This window comes from Cuculus canorus, chromosome 1 (assembly GCF_017976375.1).
Source record: "Cuculus canorus isolate bCucCan1 chromosome 1, bCucCan1.pri, whole genome shotgun sequence".
Taxonomy (NCBI): domain Eukaryota; kingdom Metazoa; phylum Chordata; class Aves; order Cuculiformes; family Cuculidae; genus Cuculus; species Cuculus canorus.
Window position 1 is genome coordinate 15,545,779 of NC_071401.1, and position 26,712 is coordinate 15,572,490.

Sequence of the window (26,712 nt, forward strand, 5' to 3'; positions counted from 1 at the left end):
CTGTCTTACTAGTGGGGTGTGTTGCCTACTGGGCTGCAGGGAATTTTGCTATGCTTACTTTATATTTGATTATTCCCAGACTCCAGTTCCATATTTGCTCTCCAGGAATCATTCTTCCTTGCTGTTGGAATCATCTCTTAAAACTGAATTAATATTTGAACTGAAACCAGGAACTTGTTTTCTGTTGCTTTGTAAGAAAAAAACCCATGCCACTTGATATTTGACAAAGCCATGACTGGGAATATTGAGGTTAGTTTCCAAGCATGTAAAAACAAACCTGTGGATTCATTAAAAACTAGAATGAATCTTAACAAAATGAGTGCCCTGCCAGACTGTGTTTTTTATCACAGGTAATGTCAATGTGGGCTTTGTTGGAGTAGGGAAAAATTTGGAGAAAGGGAATCTCTGAGAAGGTGGTGTGTACCTCTTGTATGATTGATTGAGTTAATTTAAGACGCAAATTGAATTGTTTGGAAGAACAATGGCAAAAAGGTTGTTAAGTACAGAGGTGATGCTTATCAGAGTGAAAATAAATGTGTCGCAAATTGGTTGCAAATCAAAGGCCTGATTTTTTTTCTTTTCCAAAATGCCTAAGTAAGGGGTGTTCGTCTGTGAACCATGTCATCATTGTCTAACATATGCTAGGATCTTTGCAGCATATGCAAAAGGCATTGCTCTTTAGAGTGTATAATGTAAAACTGTGAGGCTACAGACTTCTCTGTGTACTAAAACCTGGGTTGCTTTGAGCATGTCTACACCTACATGGGTTGTAAAATAGCTGTAACATAAATAGCTGAATTCTGAGAATAATTACATTATTGGTCATAGGTAACACATTCCTGACCATGTCTTTGGATATGCATAAGCACTTGATTTGGTGTTGGCTTTGGTACAAGGCAGCAGCAAGTGTATGTTTTGATGCCTTACTTCTGTAACGCTATTTATGGTGCAAAGACATAGGCAGATGTTCAAGTTCAATTTCAGTGTATTTTGGAGAAGGCCCCTACCCAAAGATTATACGTTCTGTCTTCAATTAAACTCTTCCCTTTGTACCATAATACTACCGAAGTGATACTAAAAATGCAGAAGGGTTAGGCAAGCTAACAGTTAAATAGAGTTTATAGAGACAATCCAAAATTGTGTATGCACAATTTGGGGTAACTTCTTGCCTGTAGATGATATTTAAAAAAACCAGAAATTCACTGAATCTGTAGAATTGTGAAATTGATTTCTTATAAGAGGGATTAACATGAAATTAAGCCATTTTGTGGCAAATGGAAACTTTTAGACATTTTATTCATCAGCGTGGGAGTTATAGCATCAAAGGGACACTGACTGATAGAAAATAAGATTTTTATCACTGCTATGTTGAAAGTCATCATAGCTCTTAGTGTGGAGGCTCCAGCATCGTTCAAGCCAAAGCAAATGTGAATGACAGATTAGTGAATTAAATTAATCATATCATTGCTGGGTGCCCTCTTTTAATGACACATCATATCCTTTAAAAACTGAATATGTTAATTTTTTTGGTATTGCTTTTATTCAAAATATTGGTGGTTGTGATTGAAAATCCTTCTTCATTCTTAGAGATGGGAAGCGTCTTCTACTGATTTTACGTATCACCCTGTTAATATTTTAAACAAAGTACTAGGATTTTTTTCCTGTACACGGTTGCTGAGGCCCAGATTGTTCAAGTGGCTCCACATATCCTTGACCTTACACACCGGAGAAATCAATTTGAGGTGAATAGAAATGTTCACAAGTGAAGACCAATATTTGCTTAGCTGCTTCAGAGCAAGCTTTTCCTTTTACACATGTCTGAGAGACCTCAAAGACTTTTTTAGTTGTTTTTTAGCGTCTGGATGCAATGTTATTTTAAGGAAGAAGTGAATGACTGCTCTGCTTTTAGTTTCTGCCATGCCATTCAATCCCCAAGCTGGCCTTTCTCCCCAAGATGGAAAACAAGAAAGCAAAACTGAGTTGTCTGGCCAGCCTGAATCATCGACTGGGGATTTAGCAATTCCTTTTTGCTGATATAAACTGCAGGCTGTAAGCTCCTTCAGACTTCATTGAATCTCTTCCCACTATTTAGTTTAGAAAGGGAAGTCCGGAAACCTATGAAAAGTGTTAATTGTTGACTTGCTGTGGCCTTTCAGCCCTGTTCTTTGTGTGTGCTGCAAAAGCATTCCTGGTTGTGGCCTCCTGGGCTGAGTATGTTCACTGGAAACCTGAATGTGTGAATAAGAGCACTGCAAAATCCTCTGTAATAGCAGGCTGAAGAATTCTTGGCATTTACAGTGATTATGAAACAAATATGCTAATTGACTGCTTATTGCATGCATTACAGAGTCATATCATACATTCACTGATCTTGGTCTCCTGCCTCTTGTATAGCGTCTGCTACTAACCTTTGGTAATTCCTGTATTGAACATTTAACTTGTGCTTGAGACATAGCATGGCTTTATAAACATACGTAGCCTTAACTTAAAGATTGCAAGTGATTGACCACAGTCATCTGAGGCAAATTTTCTCTCTTGAGCTTGTAGTATGTTGTTTTACCATGTACTTGTGCAGCATCTGCTCACAGAGGCCTAGGCTCAGAGTCTATATAAAACATACAGAGTAGTAAAGAATTCAGATATGATGTGAGTTGGTATGTACTACAGCAGCAGGGCATGTGTGCAGAAGGAGGAGCACATTCGTGATAGCAGAGTAGAGGATGCTGCCATCCTTTGGATGGTTCCTTCCCCCACCTGCAGCCACCCAGTAGCACAGTGTGGTTTGGTCATGGAGGCAGTCAGGTTTGGACAGCTGGTAAGATGTGTGAGACACTGATCAGGCAGTGATCCCCATGAGCCCTGCCTAACCTTCAGACAAAGGAGTGGAAAGGTTTTGTGGGTAAAGGGAGGGGAACAAGCTGTAGACCACCTGATCTCCCACTCTGCTTTGATGTTTGAGGAGTAAAGGTGATTAAGTAAGTGTTTAGGATTTAAAGCAACTAATTAATTTCATATTTTCGGTTTGAATAATCTTTATTTTGATGGCTTGTAATAATAATTTCATATTCCCTTAGGGGGTAAAAACCCTGCTTGAGCTCTGGCTATGATTGTTGTCAATGCTTTATTTTCTTAACTAGAATTCTGTTTGTTCATCTTTTGGCACCTTTCATCTGAAAAAAGCCAACAGGGTTCTTTTATTTATTTTTCAAGTAGGACGACTTTTGCAACGTGTATTAGTCAGGTATTGGTGGTCTTCAGTAGCATCAGGCAGATCAAGTCTGGTGTAAATTTGGAGTTTGTTCTCCTTCCATGTAGGCTGATTTCCAAAGAGAGTGAACGAATGTCATATCTGCGTGTCCTATGGGTAGGAAAGACTTTCAGTCTCATGGGCTTATTAATACAGTTGCCAACACAAAATTACAAAAAGAGGATGATAAACAGACCTCTTTCCAAAGCTCCCTTTCTGCTAGCAGATTTAGCCTGTGCTCTCCTTCGTTTTCCCTGATACAGCTTTGTTTTAGAACAAAGACTGCAAAATACTTAAGGAAGAAGGGACTATTATGGAGCACTGCTGATCTTAATTTTTACCAGTCTCTATACCTTGTCTTTGCCCATGCATCAGTGTGACTCCCCCACCACAAAAAAAAAAGAGAGGGCAAGGGGAGATTTGCTGTACTGCCTGCCAGGGAAATGGGGCTGGAGGACAGGTCCATCATCGTGCTGCTGCTGAACCCTGTGTTGGATTTCCAGTCTTGCCTGGAGAAGAAAACTTGCAACCAAAAAACAGGACCTGGGAGGAGATCGTTAGAAGAACAGTCACGTCTGGAAGTCATAAATCCCACAGTCAAAACCTGCAGCATGGTGCATTTAAGTGCTGACCAAGTAAAGCTGAGAGGATTCTGACCCATATATTATTAAAAGGACATCTCTGCCCTCACCTGATTTAAATTCCAGGAATATTGTATTTCTGGTGTGTCAGCTTTGTATGGTGTAATCCACCCTGAAACAAATTTAGATCTTTATCCTGTTGCAGTGCGTGGGAAGGAGTGATGTTTTCAATATTCAGGATATGCTTGGAAAGTGATTCTCCCATACTGAGGGGAGTAATTAAAAAAAATTGAAGGAGGGAAGTTAGTGGTAGCAGTTGGAAATTTTGGAGCAAAACATAAATTAAAGCATGTCTTTGAGGATAATGTGACTTTTTTCTGGTATTGAAGTTTTTCTCTTAGAAATGGGTTAATACTGTTTAATTTGACCCAGTGGAAGAGAAAATAAAATATGATACCGTAGCCTGAAATGAGAAGAAGAATTCATGCAACTAATGTGATTTGGATATGCTGTATGCAAGCGACTGTGTCCTCATCTCACTGTAACACTGTTGCCTTCAACTCTTTTTCCAATCTGGTATTTCTCTAGCTGACCACATCCCATTTTTAAATTATGCTTTAAACCCTTTGAGGCGAGACCCTCCATCTCTGAAGCATGCTAAAGTACTTCAGTCTTCTCTATTGAAAACAATGTACTGATAGCAGCAAGTGTGATGCTCAGGAGCTGGTTCTTGCTCCTGCCAGTACGGTCTTGCTTACCTTGAGCCCATCATCTCATGGCTTCTTGGCATCTGTAAAATAAAGCTGCAGTAGTGATGGATTATTTAGTAGTTTTAAAGAGCTTGGAAGAGAGGGGAAGCTTGTATTTTTTAGTAAGATAAAATGTCTTTTTATGGGTATTATTTTTGTGTCTGGTTTTTATATCTGACTAGTGAAGTGTCACTTCTCTTAGGAGAAGGAGCAATGGTTGACTGTGAGGAAGGTCTGAAGCAGGAGGAGTCTCAGATAAGAAAGATAACTTAGAATATTATTTTGCCTTTTTTACAGTAACTGCATGATGTTATAAGATAGATGTTTATAATGGAGGGAAATTTTTTAAGTCTCAATAATATATGGTAGTACAAATTCTGCATCGAGTTAATAAAAGGATGTGAGACACTATTTAGTGCTTGTGGTAAACAAATTTTCGTGGTCCTGTGAGGGATTGAAACATCATCCATTTGACCGATATGCTATAGTATAGGTATCCATTGATGGAAAAGTGTGAATGCCACCATTTCAGCTGCCACCATTCCAAGGTTTCAGGTATCCTACCAAGTGCCAAGCAAACTTCTGACTGGATGCCATGAGGAAACACCAAAGTCCTTGGAAAGCAGTTCTGTCTGACACCAAGAAGGTTACAGCCTAAGACTGTGGAGATAGAGAAGTGAGTTAAAGCACAGATTAGTTTGAGGTGGAGGTGAAATACTAGTTCGAAGGATGCCTGGAGGCATCCAGTCCAACCTTATGCTTACAGTGAGGCTTTCCCCAGCACCTGATTGGTTCAGCTGTGGTCTTGCTTAGACCAGTCCTGAAAACCTCCTGCAAATCTGTGGCCACTCCTGTCCAGAAAGGCAGTACCCACCAAGAAAAATGGCTTTTCCTGATGACCAGCCTGCATCTCCCAAGCCATAGTTTGTGGAAAGAAAAGAGCAGAGAGAAGAATCTTCAGATGAGTGTCCTGGGAACTCTTTTCAGCAAAACACAATGAAGAAGGATTGTGAACAGAGAAGAATTGAGATAATCAGGTGGAGGAGGACGTGGCTCAGTCGGAGAGCAGAATGAAAGCACTAAATACAAGAGTACAGCAGGGTTCATTTCAAAAGGAAAAGTCAGCAAGACTTCAAGTTAAAGAAATTAATAGGAATACATCAAGGAAGTCATTTGAGAACAACTGAGAATAGTTTTGGACACACAGGGACAGATATGTTAGATATTTTTAAAAACACATTTATTTATTGGTTACCTGCTGGTGAAACCTGTCGGTCTTGCAGATAAAAAGCCAGGAATTTATGACAGAATTCAGCTGCATACAGACATTTTCTTCTCTGGAAACAAGCTAATACAATATCAGCTGTGCTAGCATCATTTTTTTTTCCTATTCCAAAACTTCTTGTAGGGAAACTGGTTTCTGATTACTGAGGCCCATAAGAGGATTTTTATAAGCTCTGCCTAATACAAATAAAGTGGAATACAGGTATTTTGCCGCGCCACATTCAAGCTCACTGAGCAACTGCTTATTCTCACCAGCTGCCATAGCTGGCTGTAGTGATCCCACCTTCCTTGTCTGTTACTTTCTTGGGCTAGGACAAGGATTTCCTTTACTATGTTTTTAATATGCTCTCTAGCATAATCAAATCATCAAATTTCTTTTGATCCTCTGTTTTTTGATCCTTTGGCTTTTAAATAGATCATAAACTTAAGCAAATGAAAAGTGAAGATTTTTCCTGCCTCAGCATTTATTTTTGGCCAGTCTGAGATCAGCAAATTCCAAAGTCAAAACTAGCTTTGTGCTTCTAAATTAGTAATTTAATTTTCATACAATGAAGTCACAAGGGCTTTTCCCGTTATAGATGTTAAACTTTTCTCAAATGAAAGGCATGTGGGTTTGTTTAGTTGTTTGAGGGTAGGTAATAAGTGATGAGAATATGGTTCTTTATGAACTTGGCTAGAGTCCAGAGGAGGGCTGTGATGAGGATCAGGCGGCTGGAGCATTTCTCTTATGAGGAGATGCTGAGAGAGTTGGGCTTGTTTAGCCTGGAGAATAGGAGGCTCCAGGGAGACTTTATAGCAGCCTTCCACTACTTAAAGAGGGTCTACTGGAAAGCTGAGGAGGGGCTTTTTATGAGGGAGTGCAGGGATAGGACAAAGGGTAATGTTTTTAAACTGAAACAGGATAGATTTACATTAGTTATTAGGAAGAAATCCTTTGCTGTGAGAGTGGTGAGGCACTGGCACAGGTTGCCCAGAGAAGGCCAGATTGGATGAGGCTTTGAGCAACCTGATCCAGAGGAAGGTGTCTCAGCTTGAGTTTCATCTGGTGAGAACCATACCACCAGTCCTTGGTGGTCATTAACATCTTACTATTCTTGTCTCTTCTCTCCTGTTGATGAATTCCTAGCTGGTAACATCCCTGTGGCAGGGGACAGCGACTCATTGCCAAACCTCTGGAACTCTTCAGAAGAGGCAGATACAAGTGCATGTGCCTTTCTGATTGTTGAAGTGAAGTGGTGTCACATGAAGTAGCTACGGAGAAAATACATTGTCGACGCAATTAATGAGTAATGCAATTCAGTCACATTCAGAGCCTCATGAAAGACTATACAATGCAAATGGCATTGTGTTAATCACTAGCTGCGTTAGCTGTACTGCTGACTTCAACACCGTCCGTGCTGAATGTCTTGGTTTTATGGCATAATGACTATGCTTCAAATGTTTTTGTATCATGCTTTTTACATATTGTCTCAAAGTTGCAGCCTCCTGAGGGGAGGGAATGTTATTTAAACTAGCTCTTTTAGTTGACTTGACTGGAGAGTAAAACCATGCAGCATATCTTTCCTATGAAGATGATCGGAGCATGGAGGACGTTGATGCTGTCTGCAAGCCTTTACCCCCTGAGGGATGCAGATGTGTCATCCCAAATCTGGTTCACATCAGCAAAGGCATGCCTGAGTGCAGTGTTGTCGACTGCTAAAGCTTTCCTGAACCGCTGCTTCACTGCACTTCTTAATTTCCACTGGAAATGCTCCCGGAAAAAAAGGTCCAGGACATGACTGAGATCAAGTGAGCAAGCCTGAAATCAAATATAAGTTTCAAATGTGGAACCAGTTTTTGAAATGGCAAACGTTTTCTCAGCATTGAAGAAAAGCTTGTTGCCTCGGTCTCACTGCTAGCTACCAGTTCACAGGTGCTTTATCAATAAAGATGGTAATATAAGTACCAATAGATGTATCGGTAGGATGGTTTGACGACCATGAAGAGCCTTCTACTCTGGCTGCGTGAATTAATGAAGCAGGGTGCTGCAGATTTGGGGGAGCTGGATTTTGTGGCACATTTTACAATTATACAGCTAAGCCAAGGCTAAATTTTCTATGAAAGTGAAAACTGCAGAATAAAAGAAATATTCAAGCTTTGGAACAATGCCCTAGATTGATCTGTATAAGCATCAAGGTATAGCTGAAGTATAGTGGAAGAAATAAAAGTGAACATTGTACTGTACAAATATGAGCTACCATTAATAATGCTACTTACATTAGCTACTGCTAATTGAAGCCTTAAACTTTTTTGTGGAGGCTGGACTTTCTTAAGTTTCCCTCTTTAAATTGATTTTTTTTTTAAATTGCATTTTATTTTGTTGATAAAAGATTAACTAAAATAGTGTCAACTTTGCCCTGATGCCTTTTTGAAGTCTTTAACGGGTTAAATGTTTTGCTGTAGCTGAGATATAGCTAAAAAAGGAGTAAAATTAAAAAGGAGGTATTAGTTATTGAAAACCACATTGTGTTGTGAATCTCTAACTTCATGAATAGTGTCACAGCAGAGTTTTTTGGGGGAAACGTGGGACAAAGCCTTGTAACTTCCCTAAATTAACCTCTGGCAGGTGAATTAGAAGTTCATTTAATTATTGTTTGGCAGATCCCAAGTGAGGGCCAAGCTTCAAATGACTTAACTGAAAAATTGTCAGAAAAATATTGGAATTTGAATGCAGTGTAAGGTCAGGAGGTCTTTTCATGTTCAAGGAGGCTTTGGCTGAATACCATTAGCATGCAATTTGTGTAAAATGAGTTTAAAGAGATGATGTGCAGATCAAGGAAGAAACACATCTCTTTGCTTTGCCTGTTTTCTTTGTTCACTCTTTCTCATGTTTGATTTGTGCCAACTCATGGGAAATAAATCATTTTTAGGCCAGATATGCAAACACTCAGAGGAGAAAACACCACTCTCTATCCAAAGAAGAGCATAAGGAACAGGTCTCTCAGAAGCATTTACATCCCAGGTTTACAAAAGACAAAGGCAAGTCACAACCTAAACATTCTGGGAAGTTAAAGGCTAAGTTGCACTTACACAAGGACTGATGTGAAACATGATGGAGAAGTGTCTGTCATCCAGATAAGCTCACATTTGCATAATTTACTCTTTTCTTTATAATTTGACTTAAGTTTAGATCTACTATTTAATTTTTTGAGAACTTGAAAGATGCGCTTGTCAGCGTCCCTTTTTTAGGAACTCTGTGAAATATATTTGTTTCTCAATAATGCTGTTTATAAAAAAAAAAATTATTCACTTAGTCTGTAAAGAAAATGATGATAACTTCATAAATTTCTTGAATCTTGCATGCCAGGCTTATTATTTTCTTCTAGGATTTTTAAAATCTCTTTCAATGTCATCTTTCTTTAACTCTGCCTCTGTATGGTGGCCTTGGGAAATACCTAAATTTTTGTATATGAGTTTGGGAGAGGCATGTAAGATGCCAGTTCTACTGGCATGTGCATAGAAGTACTCATGTTGGAATTCGTTTATGTATAAAAACTGATGGCCACTAGTATTTGATGATTCAAGGTGTGAATGACTTTGAGAAGCAGTGAAACTGGTCAGGGCATTTTCAAAGGCACAATGGAAAATTATAATAAAGAAAACACCAGGGTAAGGTGTTGCTGTTCTCTTGTGTCTGTAGGAGTTTGAAGGTGGTGGTGATACCTGTAGTGGGTTTTGAATGCTTTGAGTGCTCCCATAGGAAGAGGATGAAGTAAGAAATGTCCCATGTAAGGGTGGGACATGTAAGGGTGTCACTAAGGATGGGGGACAGAGTCCCCTCTGCTGGCAGCAGCAGGAGAGCACGGTGCAGAGCATGAAGCCCAGCTCTGGTCCAGTGAAGCACTCGAGTGCAGTTCTTACAGGCACTTCACAGCACAACAAGTTCAAGCTCAGCATTTTCATTTCCCTCCTCATGCTGCTTGGAAATCCCTTGTTTAAACTCGATTTGACTGGCATTTTGTCCTGGTGATGGCTTGGTGGCCACCCATAGACTGACCTCTCTTGTCTTTCTGTTTACCCTGCATCTGAAGTAGTTTCCTAGTGTGATGGAAGCATGCCATACACATTCACTGGAAAGGAAAATAGATGAAAATGTAACCAAGTAACAGCGAGAAAGTATCCTGAGACTGTTTGCTAGCAGCTTATTCCCATGGCATTCCTCCTGAAGTTACTCCTTCAGCTCCTTGCTGGAGTCTCATCGGCTTCTAAGCAGCTGCAAGTCACTGTTGTGGGGATTAGGAAGTGTTGGAAGCTCCATGCAATAGAGCAATACTTGCGTTTTTCTGTTTATAATTCATCTCCATTACTCTTTTTGTTGTGTATTCATGGCCATGAGCAAGTGCTGCAAGTTATTGTGGTGAAGGAGGTTTAATTTTGCTAATCCTGTTTTATTCTCATTTCAGTGTAGCTTTTCTAATGCCACAATGTGGGTCCTGTAATGAATTTAAAACATACTTTTGAATGGTATTGTCTTGCAAAATGTATTGGAAGCTCATCTGAATGTGCTTTAATGGTAGATGCTGAAAAGAAAGAAAATCATCCCTCTGAAATGCCGTTTGCATGGACTCTTTCATGCTGGCTAGAAATAACACCCTGCATACCAAACAGAGAGGAAGCACAAGCCTCTTCCTCACAATATACTCAAACCCCTAACATCATTATGATCTTTTTACCTCTGCTAAAAAGCATTTTCTTTCATCCTTCTCAATAACAGTGTTACTTTATACCATTTGATCCAACACCTAACGCAAACTGGATGTATGCAGCAATTTTCACCAAATTATGATTTATTTGTATTTTTTACATCCAGAAGAGTGCAAATGAAATGATGACTGCATTGAACAAGGTACTTCATAAATGCAGCTGTGACTCCATCCTGGTACAGGAGCTTATAGTGGAACAGGCAAGGCAAATAAGGAGTGAGAGAGGGACGTGATCTCAGAGGTAGGGTGCCTTAACCTTGGTGTGAGCAGCTCTGGGAAGAAGAGTCAGGTCTGCTGAGCCCCAGGAAATTTGGTGCATTTTATTGATTTTGCTGCTAAGGGGAGTCCGGGCTGTCAGGTCCAGCTGTCACTGTGTGGTCCTGAGTGGAGGAACACACGTTCAACTAGAGGAAGAGGTTGGTTTTCAAGCAAGTCAGATCCTTGAGGTAGCTCACATCAGTGGGCTGCAGAGGAGGATACTTTGTAGTTTTCTTTAATTTTCTTTTTGTCATTGCTGGGGATGAGGGACCCTCAAAACCGGTTTATTGAGCAGGAAGGCTCAGCTGAGTAGGAGGCTGGCTGTGTGCATGTGTGAGAAGAACACAGGGCTGGAGTAAGATGGACCCAGCAGTTCCTTGCCCTGTTGCAGAAGATCTTCAGCTTACAGATACTCTGAAATGGCTAACACAAAAAGGCAGGTGCCCATGCTTGACTGATGAATAGGACATGGCTTTACACAGTCATTAAGTATTGCTGCAGGGATCTCGAAGTGGTACAAAGAGACCATTCAGTACCATGGGCACATTTGTTGAGAGCGTAGTCTAGTGTCAGGCCTCATGCTGACAGTTGGGTGGCCAGGCACCTGAAATGGAGACTAGACTCTCCTCCTGGGAACACAAGGATGACTGGCTGGGAACGGATCAAAGGTCCTCACAGCCTGAAAGCCTATCTGGAAGGCTGTCCAGGGGAGAGAAGGAATTGCTCTGTCCCTTGGAAGGCTTTCTAAATCCCACTGTCCAGGCAGTGAGGGATACTCCGAGGCAACCAGCCACTCACTTTGCTTGTTTTAAGCCTACAACACAATTGTTTCTTCTAATGTATCCACTTGCTTGGGTTATGAGAATGAGTGTGCAATTGCTACCCCTCCACCTTCTCTGGGTTGTGATTTATTTTTTATAGATGCCTCTTATATTCCTCGTCCACTGGGTATTTCTTGTCTGGACTTGGATATACCAGTAAAGGACATACCTGTTATATCCTTTAGACAGCTTCAAACCATGTGTCAGGTGGGGACAAAAGTGAAACCCAGACTGAATATGGTCCGTAAGAAACCCTCAAAGCACAGAGGGTGTAGCCATAACACAAAATGCTTTGATTGCCTGATCATGTCTGATTGCACCAAAGTGTTTGCTAAAGTAGAAAAGTCATTGGATTTTTATAGTGTTTTTCCTTGTCAGAATATTTTATGACCATAAAAGTTCAAAACACTTTCTTGCCTTATTACCATATTCTCACTATTGATGTGGAATCTTCATTGTAGGGTGATGATGGAATTGAATTGCAAAAAAAAAAAGTCATTGACAGATGCATTTGGGTGGAAAGGAGGAGATTTTGGCTTCTGGGCTTGTGTTTAGAATAGCAGTAGATACTCCTTGTGCATTATGCATGCTGGCACTTCTGAGCAGCACATTCCTCCACCTTGTGATTGTCTGAGTATGTCTTTTCAGATACTTTCAACTTTCAGAAAAAGTGAGGTGAAACTCACTTTACTTTGCACGTACTTTGCACAAGGAGAGGCATTTCACTTTGGTGCTTTGTCTACAACAGTTTGTTTGGAGAAATAAGCTGTGATAGGGATGTGGTGGCTGAGATTCAGTCAAGATTTTTTTTTTCCGCTGGAAAGAATTAATGTCTTGAATGTAGTTGGTTTTTAATTTCATCTTCATGTGAAGAAGTTTATGAGTTTAAAAGTGGTGTTAGGTAGGTGTCATGCAGTGTATGCAGGCACAACGTGTTTGTGCAGTTTGAGGTGTACATGTGAGTACATCCTGTATCCACCACATCCTATGCTTGAAACAGATACCGGTATTGAATAGAATCCATATGGCAGCCCTAAATCCAGGTTTTCAGTTGAGCACTGAGAGAAGATTGCGTCCGCCATATCCGTCCGCCATATCAGAGAGAGATGATATTGAGTTTTCTCCTGTAAATGAGAACTCAAGCCAGAAGGCAAACACCCGTTTGCCAGGGACAGGCTCACTGAGGCTCACAGCTCTGTCTGGGGACATGAAGACCAAATGGCCATAAACCCCTTATGCTTGAATGTAAACCTCCTGCAGGAATGTCTCACAGATGTAAAGTTTTGTGTTGATTTTACTGTTGATCTTCTTAAGAGCCCCATTGTGTGTTCCTGAAGCTGCTGGTGTTAATACATCTCCACCTAGCTTTTTCTTTCAGCTTGCTTTATGACGGTGATTTCCTTTGCTTTGAGGATTGCTCCTTCTGTGCTAACTTAGGGGTGGAGGGAAGACTAATTAATTAAGCAGTAATTGTTGTCAAGTCAATTGGTGCTAACGTTTAACATTTGACTTGTTTGCTATCCAGAGGTAAAGCGGAAGGAGTTAATGATCTAAGAAATTGTGCATCCATCATGAGACTTGTTTGGAAAGAACAGTTTTATTTATGAACTGTAAAATAATATATTTTTAAAAAACCCACATTTTTAAGCAAGATCATTGAGGTTGTTGTATGAAATTGTCACTAGATAGCTGTGGAGACAAATGCATTGCCTAATAAAGCTTAATGACTGATTTTCCCATTAATCAGAATTGAGAATGTGCTTCATTAAGATAATTAACTGAGCCAGTTGCTTAACTGACAGTAGACACAAATTCCCAAGTTACTTGCTTTCCTCTAAATAAAACTCACAAGTAGCTAACCCGGCTTTACATCATCATCTTGATTGAGGAGAGAAAAAGAATGGCTGTTGAAATTCCATTGCCTGCATTAGGTCCATGACTGCACCTCTCTCTCTGGAACAGTGATGGGATACAGTGGGTGGCACTGAGTGCCCGGTGCAGCCTTGCACAAGACCCAAGCCTTGGGCATAAGATTATTGTAGTCAGCTCATGCTAAAAGCTCACAAATATTTGCCTTTCTCCATCTCACCAGTAACAAATGGTCTTTTATCTCCTAATTTCTGAAAGGTTGGGTCTTCATTATGGTCGATTTTGTTACCCAGGAAAGATCAGCTCCTCCAAGGGGAATAATTCCTTGTCTGAATTTTTGGCTTCTCCTCTTTGTTCACTGCAAGGTAGAAGTGGGGTCATGAGTCCTGAGCCCCCCTGAAGGCAGGGATGTGTAAGATTAGTCTGCTCCAGGTACATTTGTAAGCAGAATATGAAGCACTGAAGAAGTTGGGGGAATTAGCTGAGAGATCTAAAACTTGAATTATTAAATAAGCTATCTATTCTAACGTCTAATTGTAAATCCTTTACTTTGCAGCTCTCTATGTCTTGAATTATAACACACTAATGCCATCATGTAGCAGAAGACTTTTTGCACAGAAGATGGCTCTGGAGCTAAATGTGAGGCAGTTGTCTCAACTCTGCTTTTCTTTTGTCCTCAGAGTTTCCAGTCTTCCACCATGAACCCTGTTTACAGCCCCGTCCAACCTGGGGCTCCCTATGGAAACCCGAAGAACATGGCATATACAGGTAGGACTGGTGTTCAGTGGCTCTTTTATGGATGTTCATATTCGGGGGTGAGAGCAGGTGATGATGAGTGGTTAATACATTAATGAAGGGAGAAGGAGTTCCCATCAGGGATCCAGATAGGAACATGACTTGCAGGAAAAACTCTTCAGCAAAGCCAGTGCTGTGAAATTAGGGAGAAGAAATGGATCTGAATTCATAAGAAGAGGATGCCCTGGAAATCATAAAGAAAAGTGTTAAAAGGGGTTTCTTCAGACAAACAAAACATGCAAAATATTGCTGGGGGAGTCAGCTGTGAGATGGAGGACTTGCTTCTGGAGCTGAACTGAGTAACTTGGATGCATGTGCTGGAATAAATAATGCTACTGTAAAAATTTGGATCCCACAGGCAAGAACCCATTATTTGGATAATATGCAGTTATTTTTTTAGGTGGTGATTTGAACTACATTATTGACTTTTTTTTTTTCCAAGTTGTGCCTTGGTTGAGTTAATCTTACGTTGAACAGCTAGTCTGATGTCTGTTTGAAGTCCATCTTTAGAACTGAGTTGTCTAAAAGTGTCATCTTTAGTACTTGAAAAAGGCATTGAAATATGTTCACTATAATTATGTAAGTAGTGGGGAGCTAAAGTGTACTGTTATGGAAAGAGATTAGCTCAGAGAAAAATAGTGCGTTGGAAGAAGAAAATATCAGTTTAGGTGTATCTGTGGTTTTCCCCATGGATTATGTTTACCAGCAGTTGTTCTTCTGACTTTGTATAAGCACCTTACAAAATTAGCCTTGGAAGACATTTAATTCTAACATTTTGTTCAATGTAATTGGCTATTAAGTGTCATATTGTGTTAAGACTTACTTCTTTTTATTTGCATTGCCACTTGTATGTGTTGACTTTTACCTAATGCGTGAAATTGCTTGGGAATATGCTTTTGTGGGGGTGAGTGGTCAACAGCAAATGCAAGTGAACATCAAATGCTCTTAACTACTTCATTTACAAAATGTTCTCGTTGACTTTGATAGCTATTTCAGCTCGTAGATCAGTAGGGCTGTCTGCATTGCTGTGGGGAGACTTGTCTGATACTCTGTGGAGCAGAGAGTTCCTCAAACGCATTTTGTCCCATTTTTATCCACCCTTTCTTTTGTCCATCAAATTTATGCATGCTGCTTTGTTGGAGATACTGTAGCTTGGAGGAATTTGGTCTCACAGTCAAAGCACGAAAAGCTTGGAAAAAAACCCCTCTGTGAATAATAGTTTCTTCAAAACTATCAACATTCTAAGAGGGCTGCAGACTCCAGCAGTGCTTGGTGAGAGAATGAGCTCACAAGTGCACGGTTATTTTCCTGCGATAGAAAGAACAGCAATTTTGTGCTTTCCAACACAAGGATGGTTTGGGCAACAGTCTACTTCTCTCCCACTTTACTTTTTTTTTTTTTTGGCATGTGTTCAAAGCTCCACCTTAATATCCATTCAATGCAGATTTTCTATATCTGCTTGCATACAGTCATGAATGTTTTAGAAGCTGCTTTCTGGCACTTGATAAGATAATTTTATTTAAATATTGTGGTGCAAATTGGACAGAGTTTGTGCCTTGACCTTTCTGGAAGGAGAATTTTAGAGCTTGATTTCTGGTTTAGATGAATGAATTCTACATGACTGCGTTCTGAATAACTCGAATGGCAGCATTAATAGGTTGTTCTCTTCTAAAATAACCTGCTGCTTAATAACCATGAAGATAATACCATGCACTTAAATATATTAAGCTATTGTCTGCCTTGGCCAGCTCAGGTATGGATGTGGCAAGGTGGCCCCCATGGACTGGTTTCACCCAAACCATCACAGTTCAGGCATTTGTCTTCCAACGTTTGTAGTAAATGAAGACAAATCAGTGGCAAATTTGCAGGATGACCTTGGAGAAAAAAAGTTGGAGGCAGATGAACATAACGAAGTCCTTGGGTATGAAGATTCAAGTGACTGCTTGAACACAGGACACCGAAGCAGGAATTGAACCATATTAATGACTGGTTTTCCTATTGCACAAGTGTAAGGTGAGGAGTCAGTGGGCTGAATTCTTACAATGAAGTCCCCAAACAGATAATAGGTTAAAAAGTATTTAAACAAAAAGCTATTCCTTTGCTAGGCAAATAGTATTACAAAACCTTTTAAATATGAATTTGTTTGAATGTTTAATGAAAGACCTAAAGATGGATTGCAAAAAAGGGGCAGAAAATGCTATCCTTTGTATAACTGAGACAGGCAACTCTTGAGGGTGGTCTCAATGGTTATTAAAAGAAGTTTGCTATGTCTCTTGCATTACAAGTGCCAGGCCCTGTCTATCTAATTCTTGCTTTGCATTGCTTGTGTCGTTTAGCTACGTGTCGGTTTCCAATGTAGCCACAAGCTATTCTGGAGGATATTTAAACTCTTAGAGACAAACAACAGACTTTTCACAGGAGAAGCATAAAGTTAAGAGGTTTGCGGACACTTCCTTCTCAAATTACTTTCAAAATAATTGCTAAAGCATATGACATAGTAGATCTGTAGGGGATGTTGACTACCATCGTGTGTGCAAACCCCTTCCATTTTCCTGGGAGCTCATTGCAGCTTTGGGACTTAACAAGTATTTTAGTCCCAATCAGCAGCTAAATGGAAGAGTTTGCTTAGATTCCGTGATTTGAAATAGCAGGTCAGCAAAGCGTTCCCACGATCATTTTGTGAGACAGTGTACAGCATCTGTCCCAAAATTTTGATTAGAGATCTAATTTGGGATACAATATAGAATTCATGTAGTATAAGATATATATATATTTTAGTGTCATCTTTTTGTGTTAATGGAAGACACTAAAAAAAATTAATGCCAAGCTTTATATTTGGCAAGAAAGAAATAAAAAAACCCCTTAAATTTAATAAGGTTGAGGTAGAGGTTGTTAGCCCTAGCCTATGTTTTTGGTTTGCTTTATAAAGTTTAGACTTTTTTACCCCAAATCTAGTAGAGCACATGTATTAATTAAATTTTTGTCTTTGAAAATCATGCAAAACTATTAATTTCTCTCCTTGTGGAATAAAAATAATGTTGGATACATGCAGAACAAAACCAAGGATAGTAATCAGGATAACAACAGGTTAAATTCTGTGCTTTATATGGTATAGATTGCTTTTGTTTGAAAGAATCAGTTTTAATCTGGTTTTCTTTTCATTCTTACTCCTTTATTGTTTTCTGTACCTGGTGGGCTACTGAGAGAGGTCAATTTCAAGACAAAAACTTCTGTTCCAGATTGGCTGCTCTTGTGTTAGGGAGAATAGGAAATCCTTGGCATGTACTAAGATACTTGATGTAACACACGTTTATTCCAATTTTAATTTTTCCATTTTGATCTTCCTTAAAGAAAATGTGGACAATTATTTCCTAAATTATCTTTAAAGTGTGGTCTGAAGTAGATGAATTCTTATTGGAAATTACAAGTAAGTTTAAAAAAAAGTTTTGAAGTTGAGTTATTAGGTGAAACAGTGTCAGAAGTGTTAAATTCATAAGGCAAATGTTTATCAAAACATTTCCCATATTTGAACTAATAGATCTATTAAACAAAGGTGTTTTCTCATGTAGTTAATATGTCTTAGCTTTTGGGGTCCTCAAGAACCACCAGATTTATTGGATTGCAACCTCCTTCCCATTTTCCTTCTTAAACTGAAAGAGGACAATAAAACTTTTGCCTTTTCCGCTAGCAGTGCTTTCTTGCTGTTGAATGAGCTGGTTGCTGAGCTGAGCTGGGGTGACACGAAGAGAATATTCTCGCTGCAGAAGGAACTATGTCTGTGCAATGCTGAGTTTGTGCTCCAGCAAGCCTTGGTTTCTTGTGCTTGGCTGGCAACTACTTCCACTTCACTAGTTTGGTGTATTTTAGAACATCAGCAGAAAGCAGTGTTTGAGTGTTGTTTACTGTTTAATTAGGACATCCTGTAAGTAATTTGGATCTTCATGTAAACTGTTGTTTTAACTGAGAGTGACTTTCAAATGTATTTAAGGACTCTCATTTGCTATTTTATTTGTAGGATTCACTTTACCTGCCCCAAATGTAACCTGCTGAACGACCTGATTTTCCTTTACTGCTTTACCCTTCCTGTTTTCTTACATCTACTTTTGTTCAGGCACTGGTCCTGCAGCAAATAGATTAGCTCGTTGGTGTGGAATCAGGGATGAAGAATCAGTCTCTCTTATAGCTTGTTTGACTTCAAGCATGAAACTATAAAAGTGTTTGTTATAGCTCACACTATTATCATTTTCCATACCAGAAGCTGATTAATATGCTGATAAGATGCTATGATTCATGAACCTTTGGTAGACTAACTCTGTATTCGTCCTAGTTATTGCTAAATAAAAAATGATAATAAAATGCAAGAGCCCAGCAATGTGAAGCTGGGTAGTAAATCTCCAAGAAGTTGATGTCACACCACTCTAGTGTGCAACACTTCCTGGGTCCTGCTGCAGTAGCAACCTCCTCCGGAGCTTTTGTGTTCAGAAGAGACATTCTCCAGCTCAAATTTTTACTGACGGAAGCCCTTGGTTTGCTTTTGACAAACAGTTCTGTTCTGGTTCCCCCACACATTCACAGAAAATAAATGAAAAATGCTTTTGTTCAATAGGTTATTTGAAAAGGAATAAGACAAGTTTTGCTTTTCTAGTGTCTCACTGTTTATCCATTCAGAAAAATCTAAACTGTACGGATGTATTCTCTTCTGTTCCTTCTTGACCACAGATTACTGATGATACTTTTCCAGATGATTATCCCCCTCCACCTTTGCCCACATCCAACCTTCCACTTGCTGTCTGACCAAAATGAACACATCTGTTTCAAACTCCTTGTACTAGTCCTAAATCCCTGCTGTGAAAGTGCCAGTACTTTTGTATCTGATGCACACACCGTTTGACCCTGTCTGGGGTCTCTCCTGATCACTTAGATTCAGAATTATTTTGCCCAATTCTAGGTACCTGCAGTGTGGATGTGAGTGATCCCCTGAACTGTTTTAATAGTAAGGAGCAAGAAAAGAACATCTCCTATGTGTTCTGTTTTACTTTATGAGCCATCAGATTGTGTCCTAGAAGTGCTTGTTTTTGATACTGAAAGGTGCATTGAGGCTGACTCAGATGTAGACACCTACACAAAATGGTCTGTGTTTGGTCTTGAGTTCTATCCCTGGAGTTTTGTCTGAATTATTTACTGCAGGTTTGCTAAAACAGTAAAATCCATTGAAAGAGATTTTATCTTGACCAGGTTAAGTGCCTGGCTTTGAGGTGAGAAGGGAAAGACAAACATCTTTTTAGAGGTGTGGTACAAGGAGGGATGGTAACTCTTTATCTAGGCTGATACACCACATGTGAAACGTGGACATTTTGCCCACTGAAGGCAAGCTGAGCTGAGGCTTTCAGCTCTCATCCAACCCCTGCAGCCTGTAGCCATCACTGTGGTTTGTCCTCAAGGCCATCAGATCAAGGTGGTTCAAACTAGTGAGGACATTCTGTCCAAAGCCATATAGGTCACTAATCTTCCCACTTCTTTTGTCTTTCTTAGGAAGGAGGCAGGGATGTGCAGCTTGGTGGCAGCCAGGGACAGTGTAGCAGATGGCAACAGCAAGTTATCCTCAAGAAGAAGGGTCCTACTCTCATAAAGAGTGTGGAGAAGACAACTGACTGTTTCTTTCAGGAAGCAGTAGATCACAGAATATGACTCTGAGCTGCTGTCATCAAGAAGCTTTGGTTGGGAGGAAGTATTCAAATGGCCTAATCCTCTGGTTTGGTTAATAAAAAGGTGAATTTCAGAGTTCTGATACCTAAGGCACTTGTTCTGTTGATAGTCAATTAGCCATGAGCAGCCCCACTGCTGCAGGACTATAGGAGTTCACATCTCCGAGCGTACTGCTCAGTGTGTGCTGCTGCAGGGGCCTCATCTCCAACCTGCAGCTCTCAAGAGATTTCCATAAAAACATTTTGGGATGAGCGCAATCGTATCTGGGACAGTTTATAGGAGCCAGTGCCTAACATCCTTAAATCTGACAAGATACAGGCTGGGAACTTCCCACTTTTCCACCTCTATCACATGTGAGGCTTGGGAATGCAAATGGCAGTATCTGAACATGATAGATATCCTCATTCTACTGGCCTCTGCTTCTCCCAGGGACCTTCCTCACCTGGTTTGTCAGGTGGAGTCCCCAGCATTCCCATGTCTTTGTAGCAGGACTTCTCTTGTCTCTTTGGCAAGTGAACCTTGTCTCTTTTCTTAATTCTTTTTTCTCTTTTGCTAAAGATTTGTTTCCATCATGGACTCAGGTTTCTGCTGTGGCTCTGCTGCTGCTTCTTGGTTTTTTTGTCTCAGGGGGCTGTAAGGTAGCACCCATTATCACTCCTGTCCTTGGCTTTTTGGGAAAGATTATCAGTCAAGCCCCTCTGCTGCTTTTCTGGTCCTTCTCCTTCTTGCATTGCTCATTCCCTGGAGTCTTCCACTCCATCGTAGCTGTTTTTCTTTCTCTCTTGCAGCCCATCAGCGTGGCCCAGCTGGCAAACACCTGTACGGTTCCAGGAGCTGGACTCCTTTCACCAGGAGGAACCTGACACCTTTTAATAAAAGGTCTTTGTGCAATTGGGTTCTGTTTAGCTGCATTTCCAAACTGGATTAACCTAGACTGCCCAGAGGCGCTTTTAGGAAGCCTTTACAGCGCATGAATGTGAAATGAATATTCAACACTAGCTAGCAAGTTTTGTCCTGCACAAGATTCACCAAAGTATTCTGGGGAAGCAGAGGAATAGTATAAAGCAAGGAAGACTGAATCACATTTGCAATTTATCCGTGATGTTGCTGCAAGTAATTGACCCGGTATATTCTTTCTCAAGTAATGAATGTGTCATTTTCATTTTAAAGCATGAAATAGTCTTATATCTGATAATTCAACGAGAAGTCCTGACTAGGAGTTTTATCATTTATATGTAGAAAAGTGTGGTGTCTCCCTGTGTCACTTTGCAATCTTTTTTATGCTGTCTGCAAGGTCTGGGTTAATTTGCTTTCCAATTGAATTGATTTTCCTTCTTCAAGTGGCAGTCTCTCTGTGGGACTTTTGAGAGTATTGATGAAGATATATGACAGTAATGTAATTTTAGTTTACAATGCACACGTGCAGTTATAGTTACAGGATGTTGTGACAGAGTGTAAGTGTGGCAGGCAGGAAAACATACAAGTCAACATGTTAATTACGATTGTTTTATGTTGGTGGAAAGGCATTGGTTTGATATTCTTCTTGTGTGTCTGAAATTTTGGAGATCTTTAGGAGGCATTCCCGAAAGGGTTAAGGTTTGTCTGAGCTGATGCTTTAATGTTTGTGAACCATCCTGGCAGGCTGCACAAGTCTGAAACAAAAGTTTTACAGCCATAAGAGTCTAATTCTGCCTAAATCTTTGTAGAAAGGTGAGGAACAGAAATGCAGTCAACTTCACTCTGTTAATCAGCACAGATTGCTGAGGATGAGTGTCGTCTGGGACCCTCCATACCTCTGCTGTTGCATGTAAGTGAGCCCAGCTCTATCCTTTTTAGACATGGAAAGCTCCAGCGCTTTCTCTGGCACTTCAAGGTCCCCCAACTTGTGATTTCGGTTCCCTTCCTAGGACCTCCAAATGCTCCAGAAGAACAATATGCATCCCTGAACTGGGCTGTTTGCGGTACTCCCAAACTGTGAAGTCCCAAGTTTTGTCTTTTTTTCCCCAAGGTGAAACCACAACATTTGTTTGGACATAATGATTAACAGAGGGAATCAGCATTGTCCACCCTCCAGTCATTTGTTTTGTTGGCAGGACAGTAGGTGTGGGAATCTCACATGTGTTTCTGTCCTAATCTGTATCATTTGTATTTGTTGTGGAACCTCAGACGCAACTGCACGTGTGAGGACTGACCTGATTTACATTTGACTGTTGATTTAATTTATTGGTTTGTTGAAAGCCTCCAATTTTGTAGATGACAGAAGCATGTTCTGATAGGATTTCTACAGTTGGCTTTTTATTATTTTTTGTGTACTCTTTGTGGGACAAAGATAATTCTAGGCTTGATTTCAACGTTTCTTATTAACTTAAAATTAAAATTTTGCTCTGTTATTCTCTGTAAAAGCCAGGCCTTTGATAACAGATTAGTTCTTTGGCCAGGAAAACCAAGTTCTTTCAGAACTGCTGTATGCGACAAGGATAAACTTGCCTTTTTTTCCTTTCTTTTTGGCATTCCTGAGCACATTAGTGGGGAGTGCTGAGGAATGTGAGGGAAATGGCTTTGATGCAGAAGCAGGCATCAAAGAGAGCATTGGGGTGCTCTCCTCCTTACCTTTTCTTGTGCTTGGAAGATCTGCATGCATGTCTACCCCTTCCATTGATTGGAAGATGCCATTTCTGGATTTAATTAGGCAATCCATTGCTTACTGGTTCTGTAGAACAGGAATTTTAAACTGTGTTCAGGGTGTTGAATTGATTTCAGGATGATTAAAAATGTATGAAGTGGGTACAGTGAATATTTTTCCCCTGGCGCTTCTTCATGTTTATTAATTGGTGTGTGTAGCGCAGACAGGAAAATCATACTTGACTGGGAGAAGAATGAGCTCTGACTTGTGTAGACTCTTGTTATTTTTATATTTAAGCACATAATTTTTGTACAGGAATGCTTCCAAACATCTTGCTGAATTTCTCAGTGTTGGAAGGTGTTTGAATTTCAGTGCTCTGGGTAACTGATCAACGATGGCTAATTCACATTCTCTGTAATAAATTAACTCATGGACTTTCTCAAAGTCATGAAAGCATAAAAACCTTAAGGAAATGAGGGACAAGTTTTTTCTTTTGAGGAGCGAGGCAGAGGGAAGCAGACGAGTTTGGGGTGAGAATAGGGTTATTTATGAGTGTGTGCGATAGCTGTAGGCTGTATTTGGGTGGTTCTTCTGCCAACAGCTGCACAGTTGGATGATGGACGTGGAGGTCACCTCACTGCACTCACTTATGGATGGACACGGGTTGCTATGCAAAATAGGTCTTGGTAAACAGAAGCATGGGTGGCATATACCTATGTTTCAAGACAAAAGACTTCTTTCTCTTTAATGTTAGAAATTTAGGTATAGTAAGGGTCCTTTGAAGAAAACAGTTTGTGACATCTCATTATAGATGCTTGTAGGTTTAGCTAGTTTGGAGATTGATTCAACTAGTGTCAACCTTCCAAGCGGCTTCATAGAAATTTTGGGGAACATCCTTCATGCCTTGTTTTGTAACTGTTTGTGTAAGGTTTTACAAGCTTTTGAGTTTCCCTGTGTTGTAAATAAACAGAGTAGTCTCAGATCTTAAAAGCAAACAAAACTCATGTTATGTTTTCCTGAATGACCCTATTGTGTGCCTTTTAATCCTGTGTGCTTGGTTGGTATGTGGAACTGGTTTATGCTCTGCCTCATTTCTTGGCAACAATATTGATTTTGTTTTCCCTGTAGTGGAAGAGAAATAAAAAGATTAATTGACTAGGGCTGAGGAGGGCTGGAGAAAATGTGTGTAAGGCAGAGAAGAAAAAAAAAACACAGTTGGAAAAAAAGAGATGGCCTTGGAAACATGTTTGGAAGAGGAAAGTACTCCTTCATTTAAGGAAAATAAAAGGTGAACAGAGAATTTTCTTGTATGTCCGTTACTTCTGCAGAGTATTGACATATAATGTGAAAGTCTTCACTCACTTCGGCAAGAACTAAGCTTTATTTCCAAGCATGAGCTCTACCCGGGCTCTGTCTTAAATAGTGCATAAACAAACTCTAACCTGTGATTTGGGCTTTAAAAATGTATGTTCAGAATTAAAATTGGTGAATGTGCTCTTTTTCCTTGTCTTATTTCTTAGTCTCTGTATATCGTAGAATGAAACTGTTGTTTAGTGGCTTTGTTAATACATAGAATTTCTCTAGAGTTTCTAAGCCATCTTCTTTGTCTTTGCTTTAGCTATGCTTGCATTGTTTTACACCATTTGAAACGTCTTTTCCTGTGTTTTCTGTTTACCTCCATATGTTTTCCTTTATGTTTCCTTACTATGCTGCTGATCTACAAGGAGCTTGTCTGTAGGCAAAGATCACATTCACCCTCATGGTATGGAACTTCAGTTCTCCATGCCTCTAGGTCACATTGCCAAGTCATGCTTGATTTGCCATTCATCAAATCTTAAACTTATTTCAGCCTCATTGCTTCCAAACTCCTCTAATTATGTCCCCCCTCCCTGTAACTATATCTGGATATCCAGTCTGATGGTCTGTTGAGAAAGCTGCTGATGTGGGTGGTGTTCCTACTATGTAGGCATTCAACTGAGAGGTTGTTTTTAAGGACTTTCCTGCCTTTGTTTCCAATCTAGCACACCTCCTTTCACAAAGCCGTGGTGTCTCTCTTCAATGGTAGCAATTGTGGAAAAAATATTAGAACAATTTTTAAAATTCTTGCTTCTGAAGGTGAAGACCATCAGCATCGGCTGGCAGAAGTCCATCAGCAATTGCTAAATGGGTCAGTGATTCTCCATGGAGTGGTGGGAGCCTCTGTGATAGGCACTATGGCGCTGGAGTGTCTCCTGGTCATTGTGTGAATTTGAGATGGGGGTTGTTCGTAGAATAAAATGAAAATATCTCCTAGCATTGAAACTCCATGCCTGCTTGGAATCTCTCACTTCTAAGTTTAAATCTCACTGAGTCTAAAATAAATGGCTTTTTCTGCGTATTTTTTCCTGCCATTTGCAGTTCAAACTCATATCTGTGCTTGTTTTTCTCTGTGCATACTTGCACACCACACATTCAATACCTCTTAAATCCCCAGGTGCTTCAAATAAATAATTGAAAATAAGCTCCAATACTGCCTCATGATCCATTGAAAACCCTTAATATTTACTGCCTTTCTTCCCCCTCCCCCATTTTTTTGTGTGGCACAAATAAGTGGTTAGATACTTGTTATATTTTTGCAGTCTAAAGGTAATAAATTGAAATTTTGTGACTTGATTTCTGGAAACATATTTGTAGATTAAATATTGAATTTTTTCTTCTCTACTAGTGCACAATTACTTTTTACAGCATATGCAGTCAATGCGATACAGCACAGAGGTCTGTATGTAGAGAAATGTGATCTGGTACGGGGTCGTAAAAGAATTTTATAAGCTTCAGAAATAGTTCCCTGGTTTGTACCAGATCTGTAAATTACAGAGTCTATTTTTCTACTGTGTTTTATACCTAACATCTTAGTTTTAGTTTAATGGGGATCAGCTTACCCAGAGCAGTGTGGTTGAGCTCTGGCTTGTTAATCTGTTTTGCTGTTCTGTTTGTGTTAGATTTAGCTTCATCTGAAACCAGAATCAGAAATTGCTTATATGCAAACGCATTCATATACTTATTTTAAAGTGCGTGTGCCTGCCTTTCCCTCTCCCTAAGCTTGCTGGCATTCGGCCTCATTTCATCTAATGCAGTACTGGGCTAGAATTTTAATGTCTCTGCGGCCAGTGATGATTTATTAGATCCCAAAGCCCTGGCTCAGAGTGCAGGAAGAAAATATTGCATCAGTGAGTTGGCTTGGCACTGCTCAAATAAATGAGTCCTGAAAGACTCTTTAGTGTTACGGTGGTTTTTCCCTACCCCTCCCCTCTCCCATACCGGCCCGTTCTCAATCCCAGACCCTTGAATTTCTGCTGGTGGTGAGAAGTGCTTGTTTCCTTGCAGGAATTCCCATCTCCAGGTCTTTTTACAATAAATGTGTTTCACAGAAGCCTTGTCTTATAAAACCCTTTGAATCCCTGCGGTCACTTTGCGTAAAGCCAAGAAGGAAGTGCAGTCCTCAAGCTGGGAAAAAAAAATGATGCTATTATGGCAAGGCACAAAGTTAGTCTTCTGGTGGAGAACCAGTTATTTTGAGGAGGTAAGGTAGCGTCATGGTGCACGAGGTGCATGTGCGTCGGGCTGGCACAATTACCATCAGCTTTATGCTCAACACGTCTTTGGGGTGGCACACTGCTGGAACAGACCCGTAGGTCTCTGTGGCTTGGAGTTGAGCTCCTGGTGTGGGTGTTTCACCTAGTGTAGGTTTTTGGAGTCTGGAAAACGTGATTTCTCCATTGAGCTTACAGTATCCAATAAATCTTTGTGTAGCTGGGAGGAAAATTGTGCTACTGCTTGAAATGTCCCCACAGACCCAGTCGCAATGAGTAATGTATTATCTGTCACTACGCTGTTCTTTCTCTTGTATGTGCTGATGGAGAGGTGATTTAATTTTGCAAGTATGTTTTGCCTCCTTCACAGGGCAGGAATGAGAGCAGTAAACATCAGTGTTGTGATTGCTCTGACTGGGTTTTGGCCATCTGCTGCCAGTATGACTACTCCTGGCCACTCGGCCAACA

At 40.1% G+C, this 26,712-nt stretch overlaps 1 protein-coding gene across 7 annotated transcripts in view; it reads left to right on the forward strand.

Moving 5' to 3' along the window:
• The window catches only part of FAM168A (family with sequence similarity 168 member A), a 221,546-nt gene that overhangs the window by 103,010 nt on the left and 91,824 nt on the right, over positions 1 to 26,712 (forward strand). For all 7 annotated transcript variants that reach the window (XR_008449071.1, XM_054061975.1, XM_054061965.1 and 4 more), the window contains one exon: positions 14,232 to 14,319. Coding sequence is in view for 6 of the 7 variants with exons in the window: in XM_054061975.1 (XP_053917950.1) it covers positions 14,250 to 14,319 (70 nt within the window). In the remaining variant the exon portion in view is untranslated. The remainder of the gene's footprint in view (positions 1 to 14,231; positions 14,320 to 26,712) is intronic.